The 23,169-nt window shown below is 32.9% G+C and overlaps 1 protein-coding gene, 1 long non-coding RNA gene and 1 pseudogene across 2 annotated transcripts in view; all 3 read left to right on the top strand.

The window, feature by feature from the left end:
- LOC112030981 (cucumisin) overlaps positions 1-2,338 on the top strand; it is a 42,876-nt gene extending 40,538 nt beyond the window's left edge. The window contains exons 4-9 of the mRNA XM_065775687.1: positions 217-311; positions 364-372; positions 481-699; positions 785-896; positions 1,193-1,421; positions 1,628-2,338. Of these exons, the coding sequence (XP_065631759.1) occupies positions 217-311; positions 364-372; positions 481-699; positions 785-896; positions 1,193-1,421; positions 1,628-2,151 (1,188 nt within the window). The 3' untranslated portion in view covers positions 2,152-2,338. The remainder of the gene's footprint in view (positions 1-216; positions 312-363; positions 373-480; positions 700-784; positions 897-1,192; positions 1,422-1,627) is intronic.
- Positions 2,339-5,335: 2,997 nt separating this feature from the next.
- On the top strand, positions 5,336-11,966 carry LOC112030802 (cucumisin-like; annotated as a pseudogene).
- Positions 11,967-20,623: 8,657 nt separating this feature from the next.
- Positions 20,624-21,403, top strand: LOC112030925 (uncharacterized). Its single transcript, XR_002884924.2, has 2 exons — positions 20,624-20,934; positions 21,101-21,403. It is a non-coding gene; the product is annotated as an uncharacterized LOC112030925 (long non-coding RNA).
- The last annotated feature ends 1,766 nt before the right edge of the window (positions 21,404-23,169 follow it).

The raw sequence follows: 23,169 nt of genomic DNA on the forward strand, positions 1-23,169 counted from the left end.
TGATTCTTTTGTTCATATATATATATATATATATAAATTTTTTTTTTTTTTTTTGGGTTTAAAACTTAAACGTGTGGAATCGCAAGTGCAGAGTGTATGTTATAATCTAGCATAAAAAGTGTATGCAATAAAATTTAAACTATTAAACTAGTTTTCTAAAAAAAAAAAAAAAAAAAACTATTAAACTAATTTGGAGAATTTTTTTTCTGTGTGTAGGGAACTTCAGTAAATACATTTAATCTCAAGAATGATATGTATCCTATAATTTATAGTGGGGATGCACCAAACACCACATCAGAGTTCAACTCCAGGTAATTGAAAAGTAAAAATAAAAAATCTCTATGGACTCTATACTATAGACAGTGAAAATAAGTTTAACCATTACTTGTGTCTGCACAACTCTATCAAACTAGCAGTTGAAATATTTTTGTGCTTCAACTTGGTAGTTAATAAAAGGAAACTTTTTTTGTAAAAATGAAGGTATTGCCACGAATATTCACTGGACCAAAATTTGGTGAAAGGTAAAATTGTACTTTGCGATGCCCTAACTGATGGGTCTGGGCCATTCCTAGCCGGTGCAGTTGGCGCTGTGATGCAAGGCCGAAACCCCAATTCTCAAACCATGGCTTTTCCCTTACCTGCATCTTACCTTAGCTTTGAGAATGGTGGCAAGATTCGCACGTACCTAAATTCGACAAGGTATTAATCTAAAAGACCTTAGACAATTAAGGACTTCACAAGCCATACTAATCTTAAGTTCCTAATAAACATCCACAATTTACAGGAGCCCAACTGCGACTATTCTTAGGAGTAACGAAAGTAAAGATACATTGGCTCCTTACATAGCTCCCTTCTCATCAAGAGGCCCAAATCCAGCTACACACAACATTCTCAAGGTAACTTGCTATTAATCTTTGGTCAATTTTTTATAATAATTAGCTTGCTAATAATAAAAAATTAGGTAAAATTTCTTGTAAGGCATTATACCTTAGGTTCTCCAATAAATTTAACCATGTAACAACATTGATCAATGCTGTATAAAATGTGTCACATGGTTGAATTTAATTGGGGAACGTAAGGTCTAGTTTCTAAGGAATTAAATTGAACTTTTGTGCCTTACTAATAATTTTATTTACATTTGTGCTCTTGCACTTTTCATTGATACCTTTATCATGATTTTGGGTTATTGTAGCCAGATTTAGCTGCTCCTGGAGTTAACATTCTAGCTGCATGGTCTCCAATTTCCCCAATATCCGGTGTTGAATTTGATAAGAGATCAAACTCATATAATATAATCTCCGGGACATCAATGGCTTGCCCACATGCTACAGCAGTAGCTACCTACATCAAATCATTTCACCCCACATGGTCACCAGCCTCTATTAGATCTGCTCTTATGACTACTGGTAATACCTTATACAGTCCCCAATCTTAGTAATTTTAATCAATAAGTGTAAAGACAACATTGTACTTGTTAGTGATAAACATAAGTGTAAATAATGCTACTTCAATTTTATGTGAAACAATAGTTCTAAAAAATATTGTGCTCCTAGCATTACTCAATTTTGATGTAGACCATAATCTTTAATCATTATCAACTCACTCCAATTTGGTGTATAACTTGCAGCTGATCCCATGAGTGCTGAAAAGAACCCCGATGCTGAATTTGCATATGGTGCAGGCAATATTAATCCTCTTAAGGCTCCAAATCCTGGCTTAATATATGATATTGATGCACTTGACTACATAAAATTTTTGTGTGCTCAAGGATATAATACCAAGTTATTGCAATATGTTACTGGGGACAAAAGTAGATGTTCTAAAGAAACTGATGAAAAAAGTTTGGATTTAAACTATCCTTCTTTTGCTCTATCCATACCACTCTCGAATTCAATAAGTCACGTTTTCAATCGGACCGTCACCAATGTTGGATCATCAACATCTACGTATAAAGCTATCGTGACCTCCCCACATGGGCTTAGTATCAAAGTGAACCCTAGTGTTCTATCATTCACATCTCTCAAACAAAAGCTATCATTTGCGCTTACAATTGAAGGAACAATAGAAAAACAAATAGTCTCTGCTTCTTTAATATGGGATGATGGTACATTCCAAGTGAGGAGCCCCATTGTCGTGTATGGAGACTTTTGAAATTGAAGTTCTATTTAGCATGTATTAGCTATATAAATAAATCAAAAGCTTTGAAGTGATATGCGCAAAAGAATGGGATGAAAGGCAGTGGTGAAATATGAGACAAAATTGTTGTAATCTGAACCTTTGATCTAGTTCTACAATGAATTGTAATATCCCGGTTAAAGATTCCGTCTTTCTAATTAAATGGACTATTCTACTTTAATTTTGAGAAACCTTCTTGATTAGACTCTTGTCCAGGCGAATCTAAGTAATAAACAAAAAATTTGTTATAATAATATATGCAGCTTGGGTAAGTTTTCCCTTTCACAAGAGGAACATTGTAACGTCACTTGGAGATCATGTAAAAACATTTTGCCTACCAAGGACAATCTGATGAGGAGAAAGATTGTGTCTGAGGGCAGCTGTGAGGAATGTCAGGAGGACGTGGAGTCTTCGGGTCACTTGTTTTGGGAATGCTCATGGGCAAGAAAAATATGGGCAACGTCAAACTTATTCCCCGCTATGAAGGACCTCCATTTTCATTCTTTCATGGACCTTATGTGGTATGCGGTGATGGTGGCAAAGTGGGAACGGGAGACTATTGAGAAAATAATTATGATCTCGTGGAAGCTTTGGACGCACAGGAACGAGATTAGGAATGGAGGAACAAGGAAAAATGAGGTGGCTCTCATCACAGGGGCTTTGGATTATTTGGAGGAATACCATTCTTGTGTGTCTGCCACGACGAAGTTAGTGGAGAAGAAGCAGGCCGTATGGGCCCCACCACCCACAAACTTGTATAAAATCAATGTTGATGGGGCGGTTTTCGCAACACAAAGAGCCGCTGGAGCAGGGGTTCTCATTCGAGATAGGAATGGTTGTGTGATTGGGGCTTGCTGCAAAAAGTTTTGGGCTCCTTTTGGTGCTATCGAGGCTGAAGCTAAAGCTATTGAGTTGGCATTGCAAATGGCTAAGGACCTTCTTATCCAGGATTTCATTTTAGAATCAGATTCTTTGTTTTTGGTAAATGCTCTGAAGGAGTTCTCCCCTCCCCCTATCGCCGTTGCTGCAGTGGTTTACAACTCCCTTGCTGCCTCAAATGTATTTCGCCATGTCGAATTTAACCATGTTGGAAGGCAAGGCAATAGGCCTGCCCACTTATTAGCTAAACATGCCTTCGGCATTGACGATTTTTCTGTTTGGATAGAAGAGACTCCTTGCTTTATTGAGCAAGCTCTTCTCCAAGATGTATCACTTGCTCTCAATTTGTTATAAAATCTTTCAGCAGTTTCCAATAAAAAAAAAAAAAAAAAAAAAAGTGCTGGCTTTGGACAATTTAGTCTATTGGTAGACTTAGCAATTACTGTTTGAGAATCCAAAGACTTAAAAGCTTAACTTCAATCTCATCCTTTACAAAGCCCATTTCTTTTCACAAAAAAGAACATTGCTAGTGTCGGCTTTGGACTGTTTTGTTTTGTTGGCCGTGCTTCACAAATGCTGTTTGAGAACCCAAACACAGCTTTCAATTCCTTCCTTTATATAAGCTCATTTCTCTCACGCTTTGTGTTGGGTTAAAATGAATTGATCCCTTGCAATGAATTAATTAATTACCCTTGTTAATTAATTAGATCGAATTTCATGCAATAGCGTGACAGCACAAACAAATCACCAAATTATCTAAATGCAGTGAAAAATAAATTTGACACAGGTGATTTGTTTACGAATGGGGAAAACCACCGAGGCAAAACTCCATTGGGTGATTTCAAGGTCACTACTCCTAAGAATGTACTATTATCAATCACAAGTGATTACAAGTATAACGAATCTTACCAAACTCTTTGGCCTATCCCGAAATACCAATCTACAGTTGAACCCTTACCCCAATACCCAATTGGACTTGTATCATAGTAGCAATCTTTTCGTTCAATGCACGAATCCCAGTATGTGACTAACCAATGATGCACGAATCTCAGTACGTGACTAACTCCTTTGCACGAATCTCAATGCGTGACTAACTCTATAGCAACCTTTTGATTGATGTAGTTGATTTTCAACAGCTTCACATAGAAACACCAATAAGATCTTCAATGATGGTGTGAGAGATTTTGCTTAATTACAGAACCCAAATGCGTACAAGAAACGCAGCAAGAACTGTTTCTTTTATAGGAGGAGGCTAGGGTTTCAAAAAGAAAATCTTATGAAGCTCTCTACGGTTAGGTTTTTCTTTTTCCACCTCCTTGTTTAAATAGGAGCTCAATGGGCTCTCCTATTCCAAATAGGTATACACAAACCTTGGGCTTTCCTAGTCCAATAAAGATTATACAAACCCATAAACAAATAGCCTTTTAGAATAAAAATATTGCTGGCTATAGTCTGAATCCCGTAAGCTCGATAAATCGAGACATGTGTTGAGCTTTAATAAATCTTGACAGATTAAGCTTCTATCGAGGAGGTATTGAGACCTGTAGATTGCACGTTTTTTGAGCAGTTTTTGAGTAATCTTCATGTCTTCAATGTAACCACTTGTAATAATCATCTTGAGCCTACTTGGATTTACCCAAATACAAGTAAAATACGTTTTATCAAAGGATATGCTAATTACATAGAAATATGTCCCTTACACTTTGAGTGAACAACCTTAACAGTTAACTAAATCACAGGCTTTTGGTAGAGTTCTTTGATGGAAAGTCGAAAGTCTCCCTTTGCATGGCTGATCTTAACTTGCCTTTCTTGTACTCTACTTAATTCTTGTTATGGGGCGATTAATGATGATTGGAAGGCATGACACTCTCTAATAGGCCCTATTTTTTTCTTTTTCTTTTTTAATACAATGATAGTTGGAGTTGAAGAGGGGGGGGGGGGTATTAAATCGTGAATGTTTTCGTTGAAAACACAAAGAAATGTTAATTGAGATACAAAGGTCTTGATTATTAGGCCCGGTTGCTTTTAGTACTATTATTGTTGCCTTTTTTTTAATCATTTTTAATCTAATAAGTCATGGGCCAGCATTGTGATAAAAAATAGGTCGCAATCAACTCATTTATTTTGCAAGAATCAAAATTATTTTGGGTTTCGACTTGGGCTTGGGGTTTACTTTGAATGGGCGAAACCTTTACATAAGTTCCATGCATATATATTGGTGCTTTTTATATTAATTTATTTTTTTGGCACAATTTTGTGAATTCAGGTATACATTGTGTACATGGGTGACCTCCCAAAGGGTAAAATCTCTGCATCATCTATTCATACCAGCATTCTCCAAGAAGTTATTGGCAGTTATTAATAAAAATGGGATTGATTTTGAATGACAATTTAGATTAAGACTTGTGAGTAATTTGTTTGTTTTTTTTTTATATTTAAATTCGATGATGGGTAGGTACTTCGCGCTTGGTTAGGTGGTTGATTGTATACCGTAACTTTAATAGTAAAAAATTAGAGTGTATATTAAATTAGACCTGGTAAACGTTGTTCAAATGGTATCATGTAAAGTGCACATTGTAGCCAAAATATTAGACATTTTGGGAGAGAATGGCTAACATTTGTTATATTTTTTATCGTATATTTTACATTATACTGTTCATGGAAACTAATAATTGTCCAAATGTTGTCATTTTAAAGCTGAAATATAATGCGTATCCAAACAAACCAATATGCAATTCTGAAGAGTTAGTGAAAAGTGATAAAATATACCTAACCAGCTATGTAATGGAATGCATTGTACAGTGATGTGGATTCTTTGCTATATAGCTACACGAAGAGTTTCAATGGGTTTGTGGCGAAGCTAACCAAGGAGGAGGCACAAAAATTAGCAGGTTGGTGAACTATAGTCTTCTAGAGATTGTTATCAACCATTCCTTGTTTTAATTATCATGAAGTCATATATGAACTTGAACGAAATTTTGGATTTTAGGTATGGAGGGAATAGTGTCTGTATTCCCTAATGAAAAGAACTACTCCACACAACCAGGTCATGGGACTTCATGGACTTCCCCAAGACTGTCAAAAGAACAATTTTTGAAAGCGAGGTTATCATTGGAATGATTGACACGGATTTGGCCAGAGTCCGAGAGTTTCAATGATGAACGATTTGGTCCACCTCCAAAAGATGGAAGGGCATTTGTCAAGAATCATCCCATTTCACTTGCAACAAGTAAAACCTCTACACCATCAAGACATATAAACATGGATAAGTTACATATTTGCTACTCAAATTTTAAAATAGATCTTTTACAATTTTTTAAAACAGTTCTTTTACAATTTTTTAAAACAGTCATTACCACCGTTGAATAGAAGAAAAATATTGATGCATCAAACAAAAATCATAAAACTAAAGTTACTTTGATAATGTAGAACCTATGGCGTGACTAGGAATTCTTTGCTACATTAGAATTTTCAATAATATCCGATGATGGCAAAGACTTTTTGGAACAATTTTGAAAGTCTAGAAATTAAAGTATAACATCTTGAAGTAGACAATTTTAATCCTGTGATTAAAAAAATTGAGGACCAAATATGCAATTTAACCTATTAACATGCATGCATGCACACATGCCAAAACACTTATAAATGAGTTCAATAAATGTAACTTTATTACCTTACAGTAAAATTATCGGAGCTCGATACTATCATAGCGGAAGAAAATTAGGTGCAAGTGAGTTTGCTTCACCAAGAGACTCTGAAGGCCATGGTTCCCATATTGCATCAATAGCAGCGGGAAACGTAGTTAGTGGGGCAAGCCTTTTAGGCCTTGGGACAGGGACAGCCCGAGGAGGAGTTCGATCTGCTCGCATTAGTGTTTACAAGATATGTTGGTCTGATGGGTGTTTTGTTGTTGACATTCTTGCAGCATTTGATGATGCAATTAACGATGGAGTAGATATAATCTCTCTTTCAATTGGAGGGTTTAGTCCTCTAGATTACTTTAAGGACTCAATTGCTATAGGAGCCTTCCATGCAATGAGGAACGGTATACTCACATCTAGTTTTGCTGGCAATTCTGGTCCTTCTCCTGCAACAATCATGAATTTTTCACCTTGGTCATTGTCAGTGGCTGCTAGCACCATAGATAGAAAGTTTGTGGCCAAGGTTAAGTTGGGTGACGGTGAGCTTTATGAGGTAAGTTAGTTTGCCTTTCTCTCTATGTTACCATGTAGAATAATGTTTAATGATGTCTTCTCTATTCAAATTTAAAGCGCTGGCCAATGAAATTTTTCATCCTAACACTGACATTTAATCATACACCTTTTTTGTATGCAGGGGCTCTCTATAAACACGTCTGAGCTACAGAACAAAAAATTTCCTATTGTTTATGGTGGAGATGTCCCAAACACCAAAGAAGGTTTCAATCGGTCCCAATCCAGGTTATTAAAGATAGAATGCTTGATTTGAATGAATCTAAGATTTGCTTATGTGCTCTTTATCATAGGATATAGAATAGTGATGTAGAACATAATTTACTATTTAATTATTATAATTTATTATTTTTGGTATTTTTATATATAAAAAAAAAAGTTATTTTAGGTTTAGGTGATTTATTTCCTTGTTTTTAGGTGCATTTAATGTTTTTTAGGTCAAACTTGGTTCCTGTTATGATTAGGTATCAATAGGAGTTATTTTAGATTATATTTTTTTGTCTGTCAAGTTTTATGGAGCCCTTAAAAATGCCCATAAGTCTGTAAACGTTTTTTACAGACTATTATCAATAAACACAGACATTTTGTCAAATTTTCTTCTGCTGGATTCCAGTTTTATCTCCTTATGGATTTAGGGAAAACTCCATTGTGAATTCGAGATTTACTACCAAAAACTAACAGTTTAGTTTCTGTTCCATCAAGAGTGCATCGTGTGTGCTTTCTCTTCAGGCTTCCGCGACATCAGTTGGTATCAGAGCCTTGACTTACCCTGGTTTGATTGCTAACCGGCGAGACAGTAACCACCACCATAACAACGACGAATAACTTAGCGAGTATTACGTGACGTACAACAAGCACTCACAAATATCTATGCTATGATGGCGCTGTTGAAGAATGGAAACAATAAGGATAACTGCAGTGGAGACATAACTTATGAGCAACTTATTGGTAAGCAAATTTCATATAGACCTTTTAAGAGAATTGCAAGTTTTAATGGTTATTTTTTAAAAGAAGATTTTCTTGATTGGTTTCTTGATCTAGAGGATTTATTTGGCTATGAGAATATTTGTTATGGGAGAAAAGTTGGACTTGCTTTGTATAAACTTAGTAAGTATGCCTTATGTTGGTGGGAACGAGTACAATCTGATAGAATCCGACAGGGTAAAGACAAAATTCGATCATGGCCAAGGATGAAAAAGATGCTTACTATCAAATTTTATCCTTTGGATTGTGAAGAAATCTTGTCATATACAATACAAGATTATTATTGGCCAAGAAGTTCATACTTGAATTATTTTGAAGACCCAAATATTCTACCATTAAAGGAAAAATTACATGTTAAAGAAAATATCATTCTTGAAGAATATGGAGAAGTCAAAGAAGAAAATATAGAGATTTGTGAGGAAATTAATGAAGGCCTTGTTATAGAAGAAGAACCTGAAATCAAGATTATGGAGGAGATTAATGAAGACCCCATTATAGAGAAAGATCTTGAGGTTGAGATAGTAGAGACCATTAAAGAAGAAATTATAGAGGAAGTTGTCAACGATTTCAATGAAATCAAGTTAGATGATTGCAACATTCAAACTCCTATTATTTTATTGGGAGACACCGAAACAAAGTTTATTAATTTTATTGGGGTGGAAAGATTTGATTTGATCATTGACTCTTATTTGGTGAATATTGTCAATTACATGAAGATGAAGGGAGAAGAAGTTGAAGTTGCCCAATTAATGACTTTCAAGTTTGGCAAGAAGACAAAGAAGATGAAGTATTTAACATATTTGTTCTCTTGGCATGGGAGATTCCAGATTTCAAAGATGAACTGAAGGACGAGTTTGTTTCAAGTGGAGGGGTCTGATGTAGGACACAATTTACTATTTAATTATTGTAATTTATTATTTTTGGTATTTTTATGTAAAAAAAACCTTATTTTAGGTTTAGGTGATTTATTTCCTTGTTTTTAGGTGCATTTAATGCTTTTTAGGTCATATTTGGTTCCTGTTATGGTTAGGTATCAATTAGGAGTTATTTTAGATTGTATTTTTTTGTCTGTCAAATTTTACGGAGCCCTTAAAAAAGCCCCTAAGTCTGTAAACGTTTTTCACAGACTATTATCAATAAATACAGACGTTTTGTCAAATTTTCTTCTGGTAGATTCCAGTTTTATCTCCTTGTGAATTCAAGGAAAACTCCTCGTGGATTCGAGGTTTACTACCAGAAACTAACAGTTTAGTTTCTGTTCCATCAAGAGAGCATCGTGTGTGCTTTCTCTTCAAGCTTCTGCGACATCAGTTGGTATCAGAGCCTTGACTTACCCTGGTCTGATTGCTAACCAGCGAGACGATAACCACCACCACAACAACGACGAATAACTTAGCAAGTATTACGTGACGTACAACAAGCACTCACAAATATCTATGCTAGGATGGCACCGTTGAAGAATGGAAACAATAAGGATAACTGTAGCGAAGACATAACTCACGAGCAACCTATTGGTAAGCAAATTTCATATAGACCTTATAAGAGAATTGTAAGTTTTAATGGTTATTTATTAAAAGAAGATTTTCTTGATTGGTTACTTGATCTAGAGGATTTATTTGACTATAAGAATATTTGCTATGAGAGAAAAGTTGGACTTGCTCTGTATAAACTTAGTAAGTATGCCTTATGTTGGTGGGAACGAGTACAATCTGATAGAATCCGACAAGGTAAATACAAAATTCAATCATGGCCAAGGATGAAAAAGATGCTTGCTATCAAATTTTATCCTTTGGACTGTGAAGAAATCTTGTCATATACAATACAAGATTATTATTGGCCAAGAAGTTCATACTTGAATTATTTTGAAGAGCCAAATATTCCACCGTTAAAGGAAGAATTACATGTTAAAGAAAATATCGTTCTTAAAGAATATGGAGAATTCAAAGAAGAAAATATAGAGATTTTTGAGGAAATTAATGAAGACTTTGTTATAGAAAAAGAACCTAAAATCAAGATTGTGGAGGAGATTAATGAAGACCCTATTATAGAGAAAGATCTTGAGGTTGGGATAGTAGAGACCATTAAAGAAGAAATTATAGAGGAAGTTGTCAATGATCTCGATGAAATCAAGTTAGATGATTGCAACATTCAAACTCCTATTATTTTATTGGGAGACATCGAAACAAAGTTTATTAATTTTATTGGAGTGGAAAGATTTGATTTGATCATTGACTCTTATTTGGTGAATATTGTCAATTACATGAAGATGAAGGGAGAAGAAGTTGAAGTTGCCCAATTAATGACTTTCAAGTTTGGCAAGAAGACAAAGAAGATGAAGTATTCAACGTATTTGTTCTCTTGGCATGGGAGATTCCAGATTTCAAAGATGAACTCGAGGACGAGTTTGTTTCAAGTGGAGGGGTCTGATGTAGAACATAATTTACTATTTAATTATTGTAATTTATTATTTTTGGTATTTTTATATATAAAAAAAAAACGTTATTTTAGGTTTAGGTGATTTATTTTCTTGTTTTTAGGTGCATTTAATGCTTTTTAGGTCAAATTTGGTTCCTGTTATGGTTAGGTATCAATTAGGAGTTATTTTAGATTATATTTTTTTATCTGTCAAGTTTCATGGAGCCTTTAAAAAGGCCCATAAGTCTGTAAACGCTTTTCACAGACTATTATCAATAAACACAGACGTTTTGTCAAATTTTCTTCTGCTGGATTCCAGTTTTATCTCCTTGTGGATTCAAGGAAAATCCCTCGTGGATTTGATGTTTACTACGAAAAACTAACAGTTTAGTTTATGTTCCATCAAGAGAGCATCGTGTGTGCTTTCTCTTCAGGCTTCCGTGACATCAAATGGACAAAGTTTTCCTCCAAACTGAATTGGAGAAATCTCTTCCAACTCATTAATTGGTGATTTATGAGACCATTCGTATGTATTAAATCAGATGATTCATTAAATTCTTTAAACAAATCACATTACTATTAGGTAGGTCATGACTAAAAATATATGTGGATAATGTTTTGAGTTATCACATAGTGGTGGGTTAAAGGAACTTTTCTCCAAACTAATTTGAAGAAAAAAAAAATTATGTCAACTTATTACCTCCTGCTACATAATGTTTTTGTCAGCTTAGGTCAAAATAATATCAAGACTTAGGACAAAATAATATTAAGATTATGCATGCATTTTATTTAAGAGACTCATTGATCAAAAAAATGTTATTGAAGATAATTTAGGATCTATTTGGCTTCACGTTTAGCTACCATAAAGCACTTTGTGCTAAAAAGCATTTTAAGTTGAAAACTGGGGTTTTTGGCAACCCACTAAAAAGGTTTATTCAAAGTGTTGTTAAAGCTAAAAATAGCAAGTTAAAGTTGAAATTTCGAGTTTTTAAGGGGGAAAAACTATATTATGCATTTATTTTCCAAAAGCTCTAATACTAAAGCACTAGTTTAAACTCTACTCCCTACAGTAATGTCAAACAGGTATTGATTATCAATTGCAGATTATGCTTGATATATAGACTCCTTGGACAAGAAATTGGTGAAAGGAAAAATTGTCCTTTGTGATGAGATTAATGATGAGAGGGGGCATTGGGTGCTGGTGCAGTTGGTACTATAATGCAAGGTGTAGATTTTGGAGATGTTGCCTTCTCTTTCCCCTTTTGGAGATTTTGGAGATGTTGCAACATTGACTACCAGTAACCATCAAGGGATGTCAATAGCTTTGTAGCTCAATGACGTTGTCTGGATCTCCTTATGAGGACAACCGAGTTCAAATCCCTCCTCTCTACTTCTAGTAATATAAAATCACAAGCATGTCTAGTCCTAGAAGCCATTTTATAGTAAAGAAAAAAGAAACTAGATTGGCTTTGTCAAGTTAGTCTTTACTATTTAGTGAATTCAAAACTTTGTGATTAAAGAAGTAAATTAAACAAACTTGCTTCTCTTTAAAACCCCCCAAAGTTGACATTTGGAACATGTACCAAATGTGATTAGAACCTAGTTTCATATATAATTGTCCTCTTATGCAGTTTGCAGCTTATCCCATGAGTGTCGACACGAACATAGATGTGGAGTTTGCTTACAGGGCAGGCCATATCAATCCTATGAGGGCCATTAATCCCGGTTTAGTATATGATGCGGAAGAGGTTGATTGTGTAAACTTCTTGTGTGGGCAAGGCTATAGCAGCAAGTCTTTAAGACTTGTCACAGGAAATAATTTTAGCTATTCTGAAGCCACAAAGATGGATCGTAATACAATCTCTGGCTCTTTCATTTGGTATGATGGCGTGCATCAAGTGAGAAGCCCTGTTATTGCTTATGTTTCCTTTTAGAGATTTTTCATTCATGCAGTCTTCTTTTTTTTTTTTTTTTTTTTTGAGAGATACGCATTCTTATATTGATTCTTTACCGAATAATGGAAGTGCTTATTTCTGATGGATGCAATAAGCAAATTAATAAATATGGTGATTTATTGTGTTGAGACAATAATACTTGCACATAGGCGCGGCTCTTGCTGTTATTTGTTCACTTAATTCTTTGTTCAAGATCGAGAGAAAAATGCTGCTGGGTCAAACTTTGAATTTTTTTTTTTTTTTTTTAAACCATGGTAACTATGTATTTTCTAATAGATAAGACATGGCTGAATGTTTGTTTTCGATTTAACTCTCACGGTCAAAACAAAGTTGAATGGGAATAGTAAATAATGTTACTTAAAAGAGGTTATCACACAAAACGCTTGGCAGTTATGCCATAAACGCCCTTATTTTAGTTACAATATCATTTGTTGAGTTAAATAGGTAATAAGTCCTTTTAATTTCTATTGACCATCCATTTTCCTTTTTATGCAGCATTATGCTGTTGTTGTCTAAATAAATAGTGCTGTCGTTTCTGCTCTTTTTCTTTTTTTCTTTTTTTCTTTGGATGCATTATTTTTAACTTTTGATAGATATGATATAATTTCAATCTATAGTGTCCACTTCATAATAATTGTTATTATTATCAAGTTAAGAAACTAATTGATTTTTATTTTAAGCACTAAGCAAGACTTGAATCTCAAATATTTTTTCTAATGACAAAAATTTTTACTAGTTTTTTTATTTTTATTTTTTTGAGGAAGTATTTTTTTTTTTTTTTTACTAGTTGAACTAACTAAAACCAAAATATTGTTTTTAACTTTAATTTTGGAGCAAACTAAATGCATGTCATGAATACCTATAAAAAAGACCATTTAAGGAAATGGTTAGTTTCAAAATGCTAGTTTTGATGTTCAAAAGTGTAACGTATAACATAAAACCAACTTCTTAAATACTTGCAGAAACGTGTGAATAAATCTGTATACTTGAAACGCCAACTTAAAGATTGCTATCAACAACAGGCAAGGTTGCCCACATTGTGAGCCGATTAACAGGTTGGGTTGGGACTTGGATCTCTCCATCATAAATAGAAAAGCAGAAGGGCAAGAAGTATATATTCTAACATAACTATATTCTTGTTTTAAGTGCCACTTTAACCCAAAAAAAACTTTTGAAAAAAAGAAAAAAGAAAAAAAAAGAGACTCATACAATGGGGGCCTCTCTTCGTTGCCTATTCTTGATAATGTTAGTCGTATTCTCCAGTAATGCAAGTGCCAAGGGTGATAGAAAGGTGAAAATTTTGCTACATTCCAAATTATTTACGAAAGTAATTAAGAACTTCCTTTTCCCTTAGATATTGGGCTGTAATTACATAATTTGTTTTTTTTACTTGTAGTCCTATATAGTGATGTTGGATTCGAAATTATGCACAAACAAACATGCAACAAATTCAGCAATCAATCGTGTGCTGGGGAAAGTTCTTGAGGGCAGGTGAATTTTACATCATTAACTTATTAGCTTAATGTCCCGAGGCTAATGAAGTGTTGAACTCTCTTTCTCTCTCTCATTGTTCTTCACACGCACACACATGTATTTCTTCTTTTATTCATTTATGTAGGATGATTTTTTGAGTGACATTATGAGTATTACAAATTTTGTTATATAAAATTATGTTAATAGATTTAGGATTCAAATCACACTCTCCTTTTTGTTATTTTGTAATTAGATTCATGAAGGTTAACCGCATTTTTTTTTTGTCACCTTTATTTGCAAAAAATTTGTAAAAAAATTAGAACTAGCTTTGTATTATCACTATGCGTGCCTTTATATAGTGTGTTTGTGTGTCTATATATATAAAAAAGAAACTAAGCATGTTAAGGAATTCAATAAAGGGGGGAGGGTGGGTATTTCCATTAGAAAACTAGAGTAATGGTTTCAATGTAATATAGAATTAGTTCTAATTAGTAATTTCAACAGGTTTTGAATTTTTATTTTTAATTTGTTTTCCTAATCACAAGATTATCATTTTTGACGGAAATATGTTATCATCTAGACTAATTTTAGGATACAAAATTAAGAATCAGTATTATTCTCTTTTGTTATACTTTTGTAGTTTGCTAAACGCCTATTAGCATTCAGCATAAGTCCCAATTTTCAAATTTATAAATATTAACCTAGTTTTCCTTTTTGCTGCATGATTTATTTAATTAAAATAGTTAATACTATTAGTTATTAATTTCTATTTTTTTTCTTTTTCTTTTTCACTCTGTTTTAATCCTTTCAATGGCCTCCTGATCTTCAGTAATAATTTGATTGGCATGTTGTAGCAACACGTTAACTGAATCTGTGATTTACCGCTACTATCTCTCCTGCGGGTTTGCAGCCTCACTCACAAGTAAAGAGATGAAAAAATTATCGCGTAAGGCTACTATAAACCTCTCTCTCTCTCTCTCTCTCTCTCTCTCTCTCTCTCTCTCTCTCTCTCTCTCTCTATATATATATATATATATAAAGGTTGTTTTCATTTTAATCCTTTAAATTTGAAATTTTCTTTTTGATCTAGCAAGTTTGATTATACTTTCAAAATGATCTTTGTGTCAAAGTTTGTAGATAGAAGGACCAATTTAAAAAATAAATAAATAAATAAATAAATAAAGAGAAAAAAGAAAAAAGAAAAAAAGAATCAAGGTTGGTGGATCAAATGAAAGATTTCAAATTTAAGGAACCAAAATAAAAACAGCCCAAAATTGTAAGTTCCAAAATTGTAATCTGGTATGGAGAGAGAGAGAGAGAGAGAGAGAGAGATTATAATCATTTATTTATATGATATATACAATACTAAATTACTCTAATTTCAAAAAATGAACTACAGGTTTCCACGAGGTTGCATCAGTTATACCAGAGCAAATCTATCATATTGATGATAGCATTGTTAGGCCACATGGAGTCCATCATATTATTGATAGATCTAGATTGGAGACTGAGGCCCCCCTTGCAAGCAATGTCAATAATCACAGAATTAGAATATTGCCTTGATAACTTATTATTAAGTTTGGTAAAAAAAAAAAAAAAAAACTCGGTATTACAATAAGATGTTTTATTTACATTTGAAACAAATTATAAAACTTGGTGTTTCAAGGAAAGAGCCTTATATCTGGGTGATTACATTATGTCAATTTTTTTCTGTAGGTACATCTTCAACAACTAGTGATTTCCACTAAGGATTGAAGTTGCACTTTTACCCCCCAAAAAAAAAAAAGTTGTGCAAATTTTATGCAGCCAAACTAACCTTAATCAGCACCTCTCCAAACACTTTGCCTGCGTTTGGATAGCAAATTTTGCTACTCAAAGTAAAGTTGCGTTTTACCTTCTTTTCTTTTCTTTTTCTTTTTTTTTGCCGCACTTTGTTGACTTTGGAGGGACAAAATTTACTGTGCATGAACAGTGTGTGCACTGTTTATATACTGTTTACGTACTATTCACGTAATATTTAATATTAAAAGTGGGTCTTACAATACTATTCACACATTTAAAAATTATTTTGCTACAGTATTTTCAGCAACAATCAGTTTTTATCAACTTTCAGCAACAATAAGTGCTATTCAAATGGACCCTTTGTGTATAGAGAGATGCTAATTAAGCTTTAATACTCTCAACAAAAAGTAAAAATAAAAAGGTTGCAAAATATGGAATTTGTAGGGGTTAAATCACAATATGGGTTGAGGGTATAACGTTAATAAGTTGTAATTGAGGCCTTAGGATCAGTCTCATGCCATGATGGGTCTTATAAACGGGCTAAGATGCTTAGCAAATGTAACAGGCCCACTCTTCCCAAGATAGCTCGAATGGGAACTGAAACATGTAACTGGGTCATGGAATTAAATGGGTTCAAACCCAAGGCGGGGAATCCGGGTGGAGTCATCCCTAATTGGACTAGGTCCATATTGAGAATGTTTATTGACATTCCTAGACAGAAAAATATACCAGATTTTGACAACTACGTTTAAATTTCCAGTTGTCGAAGCTCAATCAACCATCCCCCACTTCGTCATCATCTGTCATTGCCACCGTCATCATATAATTGTTATTTTCAAGTTGTTCATACTTCATATTCTATTTAGGGCCATTTTCATGGGCACTGACTTTCATTGCATTTTTTTTGATAGTCAGGCTCAGCTTGATGCATTTAGCCTTAGGGACTGAGGAAAAAATTAAAAATAAAATTTTTTTATATATTTGAATATAATTTTTTTTAAAATTAAATATTACATAAACTCTATTATCTTGTTTTAGATGTAAAATTATTATTAATTAACAAGAACTATGAAGATTTAAAAAAAAAAAAAAAAAAGTCTATAGACATAAAAATTTTGACAATTTTTCACATATGTTGATGTGGTAGATTAATAGTGATAAATAAAAAAAGTAATGTTAGATTGTTAGTAGTAGACCTAGGTGAAAACTAGTAAAAATTTGTCAACTCAATTATTGTGAAAAATGTTGTGAATTTTTTTTTGTGTATTACTCTTATTATTTTTTCTTTTGAGAAGTGCTATATTCACAACATTTTTCACAACAAATTGTAGGTGTTAAGTTGTTATCGATTCTAATTTGAACCTACCATTGAATTATTTTTTTGCCATCAATAACAGCCTATAACAACTCGCTACTTAGGATTTGTTATAAAAGTGCTGTGAATTTGTAGCATTTCTACTTCTTTTTTTTTTTTTTTTCATTTGAAAAAAAATATTATTTTATTTATTGGTTAATATTTGGGCTTAATTAAATTAAAATTTGGGGCATTTTTTCTACTTGACGCCTTAGGTGACTATATCAACTACTTATATTGTGGAGCCGGCACTGTTTATGGGAAATATTAACATTTTGTTAGGAGCTATTTTTAGAAATATTTTGTTAGAAGAATGATAAAATAATAAATATTATTGACAGTTTTTTATATTTTTCATGAAAGTGGTATAAAAACTTTTCTATTATGATTTATTAACAATTACTCTTCTCATTAAAAAAAAAAAAAAAAGAATTGCTCTAAAAGCATCCATTAACATGACCTTATTAAAAAAAAAAAAATGTTATGATATTATACAGCTCCAGCTATTTGGTAGCGAATGAGTCGTTTTATTAAATTCAAATCAAAGAGTAAGGAACAAGGCAAATAAGTTAATCTAGGGAAACAAATAAAACAAGAAGAGCTTTTTAATTTTTTAGTCTTAATTCTTCGCCCTATAATCTTCAATTCTAGATCCAAGTGACCTGCCAGGAGTCATAGGCGGAGCCAGCAGGGGGGCATTTGCCCCCTTGACCCGCCCAACGAAAAAAGAAAAAGAAAAATAGTTGTCATATAACATTTGTCTCCTTCTCTGGTTATAAATTGATTTTTTTTTTTTTTTTTGGTTGTTTTCTTATATTTTAATATATTAAAAAAATTTCTATTTTACTCATAAATTTATAATCAATATACTATTCTCTCTTTGATATGTCAAAGTTCTTTGTTTTTTAAAAGAAAGAAATATATTTTCTATTTTATCAAGGTTAAGGTCCAAAATCTGTAAAAATAAAACATTATTGTTATCTTTCAAAAAAAGTAACATTAAAAAAAAAAAAGATAAAAAAAAAAATTAATAGGACCTCATATTATTATGTTATTCTTTTCTTCTCAAAATACTACTTAGTGTCTGTCAAACTATTAAAAATATTTTCATTCATAAATATTTTATCAAGGTTAAGGTCAAAAACCTGTAAAAAGAATACTATCCAAAAAAAAAAAAAAAAAAACCTAATAGGACCTCAAATTATTTACGTAATTTTCTTCTCAAAATAATATTTAGTGTATGTTAAACTATTAAAAATGATTTCATTCATAAATGGAATTTTGATTTTGAAAACAGCTTATTAATAGAAAAAAAATACTTAGTATATATATAAATAAAATCCTTAATAGATAAATAAAATATAGTATATATGCTATCGTTTTGTGGATCTTTTTATATTAAAATATCACATAATATACACATGAATGATATTTTATATTTTGTATTTGCCTCAAATGTTGTCTATAGTCTACATATATGTAGTGCGCGCAAATGCATATACTTATACATAAATTGTCTTCTTCATAGTTAAATCATGACTCAGTCACTTTTAGAAGTTTTGTAATTTACTCTCATTATCCTTATATATTGAAATACCATAATAATATATGAAATTGGAGATCATCAATTAGGAGTTTTTTTTTTTTTTTTTTTTTTTATGAGGAGAATTAGGAGTAAATTGATTATATCACACAACTTGTTTGTCGCATCTCATATTATTTCTGTCTTATTTCTCGAATTTTTAAAGAATTTGTTAGATCCCTTTCTACATCCAATTTATATCATTTATATGTTGTAAGAGATTAAGTTGCATGAGATAATTATCACTCTCCCTCCACACAAGTATACAACCACTTATCATGTTGAAAAGAAATTTTCATAATAGCTTTGGTCGGATAATATTATGCTCAATTCAAATGAGAAATTATTTTTCTCTTAATTTTTTTTCCTTGATCAAACTGAAGAAAATATCAATTTACTCTTCATTTGTCAGATCTTCCTCTCGTTTTCTACTCTATGATCAAACGTAGGTCTTTCTTTCGGTGCCTAAGTCTTTCCATGACTTAGAAGAAAAATCTCCTTTCCCTTGACTGAAAAAGGATCAGATTCTTGTTCTTTTCGCGTTTTTGGCGAGACCAAACATGAAATAAGATGGTCCAGTCTATGTCCCCAGATCCAGTAATCTTCACAGTATAAAAAAGAAACTTTTGAGATGAAATCTTGAAATGAAAAAGACTTGAACGGTAGTCGAAATATTTTAATCATGCAGGACAGCTAGAGTGAGACACTAGTAGAAATGATTACATACGTGAACAAAGGAGCCAAAAATGAACTTAGTTATTCACACTTGGGACCATTACGGAGCAAACTATACGTTTCATATTTATGAGTTTCAGTTAACTCAATTGGTAAAGATTATTGTTGTTAAATAAGAGATGTAGGGCTCAGTCTCCGTTTATACCAAAAATCAATTAAAATTCTTAGTATGATAATAAAAAGCAATCATTAAAAACGGACGTTATAGATTGAAACTCTCTAAAAGAAATTATTATAAAATATTTAGTTGTATTTTAAATTGATAAAGTAGTTTATAGGATTGTGAATCAAGTTTATTAGATACTAATGATCTATTTAGATACCGCTTATTTGCTAAAAACTGAAAACTTATTTGCTGAAAACACTGTAGCAAAATAATTTTTAAATATGTGAATAGTGCCGTGAGACCCACATTTACCTAGAAATTTGCGTTTTGCTGAGTTTGGCTAAGTCATGAACAGTGCCGTGGGACCTAGCTAAAAATGCAAACGCACACTTGCCGCTACGCAAACGCACACTAAAGCTGAACACTATTTTCCTCTCAATTTTGAACCCGTAATTTATATTATATTATTTTTGATTATTTATAATATGCTACTTTAACAAATTGTGAACATAATTGTAGAAAAAGTTACATCCCTATATCTATTCTTAGGCGTAATAACAGTAGAGAAAATTATTTTACTTTAGGGAGCAATGCTGAAGTGCCCCTAATAGAATTTCATAAGTGACTAAGCTGGTTCAGTAGTCAACTTTCAGTTTACACACAAGTAACTCATTTTTAGATTTAAGGTTGTGTTTTTTCCAAGTACGTACTAACACAAAATGAAAATGGTTCATTAGCTTGAATTAAATATTTACAACTTCAAAGATAAGTTAATGTTGTCAGTTTCAAATAAGCCTTAAGATGTAAAAAGGTATCAATCAAAGGAAAGAAAACATGCAAAAGTAGCCAAAAAAATCCATAATTGGGCCTGTATTTTTCCTAATGTCGACATTCACCAGGGTGGGACCCTAAACAAAACTTGATGGATTGGAAACCTCTCTCTCTCTCTCTCTCTGGCCCACCCTCTAGAAACTTTTCTAAGAAGTCCCTCTAGAAACTTACAAGAAAGCGTAACGCGTGGTGTGTCGGCTATTTTGCTTTCTAGATGGAATTCCCACACAATTCAAAAAGAAAAAGCCATTCCTCCACAATATTAGTGTATATATATATATAGAGCTCTTTTGTGACTAACTTCCTATGTGTGTATAGAATTTATTAGTCTAAATTAGAAGTGGAAATGGCTATGCCCAAGTGTTTTTTGCTCTTTTTCTGGTTCTGTATGATCGTTGCCATGCTTCAACAGCCAAGAGAGTTAGAAGCCAGGCCATTGACACTTCAAAAAGGTAAGCAGAAGAACAACCATGCACCTAGTCAACATATAGAATAGCATATCATTGTTAAGTCTTGTGGTCATAACGTGTTGTTTTCATTTAGAGTTAATAGAGTTGATGATTGGCCATTTTTTTTTCTATTATTAAGGGAATAACAAACTTGTGATTAAATTTACAGGGCGCTTAAATAACTTTGTTGCAACACTTGGCATTGAGTGCAAGTGTTGTGATGGAATAAAAGGTGAATGCAGGAGCACCTGGGACTCTTCTTGCCCCAAGCTTCAATGCCTTCCATGGAAGCATCAGTAATTAAATGTATAAGAAATATACTTATTTAATGCCTGATGCACTTTATGTATTGTACTATCTTATATTCCTATGCTGTATTATATATGTTGACTACTTGACTTTGCCTTCTTACTAATAAAAGGCGTTCTGTAATATATATACTCCGCATGGATTAATAGTTTTATCTTGAATACTTCGATAGGCATGGGTGGAAGAGCCAAAAGCTTTTTTTTTTTTTTTTTTAGTTTAATGGAAGAGCAAGAAGCTCAATCAAGAAATTTCCAAGTACAACTAGCTTGTTAGCAGTCAACTATAGCTACGTTTAAGCTAAACAGATGGTGATACGTAGATTAATTATGTTTGTAACCAAGGGTCCAAGACTACTCCTTAGTCCTTACCAGCTAGCCAAGGCACCGTTGTGCTACGTTTGTTTCAACAAAAAGTATTTGTCGCATTTTCTAGAACTATGCTATGGAAAACAAGAATTAACAAAAATATATATATTTTGTTTTTATACTTGATGATAAACAAGGCAAAATATATAGAAAACAAGATTAGAGATGGCGATTTTTTCCCGCCCCGCTTAACTCATCCCTCCTCGCTTCGCCCCGCGCGGGTTTTTCCTGCCCCGCAAAGGTGATGGGGCAGGGATAGGGCAAGATTTTAGCCCCGCATCACGGGGCAGGGCAGAGATAGGTTTAGACTTTTTAAACTTGCCTCACCCCGCCCTGCGTTGCTAAGGGTTATAATTGTAAATTTTTTATACCCTAAAACCCTACTATTTAAACAAACATATTAATATTAGCTTATTTTATTCTACTTAATGTGGTTCTCTGCCTCTATTTTGTTATGTGTTATACTATGAGATTTTTTTTTTCATGATTGTCTTGTTAAACATTTGGATATATTATTCAATTTTATCTAAAAATTGATTTGATTTGATGAGATAAATTTAGTTGTAATTTCAAGTATATTTTTATCAATGAAATAGGTTTCATTAAAAAAATTGTACTAGTTGTAGGACAAATTAATAAAAAGTAGAGTTTTACAGGGTGAGGCAGAGCTTCGCGGGGCCTCAAAAGGCGGGGATGAGGCAAGACAAAACTATGTGGGTTGGGAACGAAGACCCCATCCTTCAACCCTGCCCTGCCCCATTACCATCCCTAAATAGGATCTGTTTTTAGGAAATAAAAAATATTTGGTCATTGCTCTATGCCCTCTCCATTAATTCCATCCATACTCTCATTGACACCACCTTCACTGCTGCAAACACCATAGTTGTCGCCCTCATCACCGTCACCTCTATAATCATTGTGCCTATTTGAAATATAAATGATTTTTTAAGTGAATCAAAAGACAATAAATATTTTTTGGGATAATTTTCGAAGTTACAATTAAATACATAAAAAAAAATTCTTTAAAAAAATTCTTAAAAAAAGCGCTCTCTCCAAAAAAAACTTTTCTTTGGGTGCTAAAATGAACCAAAGGTTGATAACCAAAGTTGTCTTATATACCTTATGCATATAATAAAAATTTCTTACATAGGGATAGTTCATGATCCACTATCAAAAGCATCTAGACCACCACCGTACACTCTTAGTGTGATGGTCACTCTACAAGTATAAGTATTTGTGGGGTGTGAGGGCAAGGGCCGGGGTTCAAGTCTCTAGAAGGAAACTTCACACATATATGCACTTAGATTAAATTATAGTAGAATTTCTATCTTGTAAAAAAAAAAAAAAAAGAGGCATCTAAACCAATCTGGTGCCACTAACGTTATGATCAACTCTTTTACCAATTATGCATATACCTACTTCAAGGCAATTCTAATTTAGGACTTTTGGACAATTATACCAATAATTTCCATGCGGCTGATGGATAAGTATACACTTCCTTAATTGAACTCTATACTTAGTATATATGAAATCATTAAATTAGAACTCCTCCCCCTCTAGATTT

The sequence above is a fragment of the Quercus suber genome, unplaced genomic scaffold, assembly GCF_002906115.3.
Source record: "Quercus suber isolate HL8 unplaced genomic scaffold, Cork oak 2.0 scaffold_117, whole genome shotgun sequence".
Classification (NCBI taxonomy): domain Eukaryota; kingdom Viridiplantae; phylum Streptophyta; class Magnoliopsida; order Fagales; family Fagaceae; genus Quercus; species Quercus suber.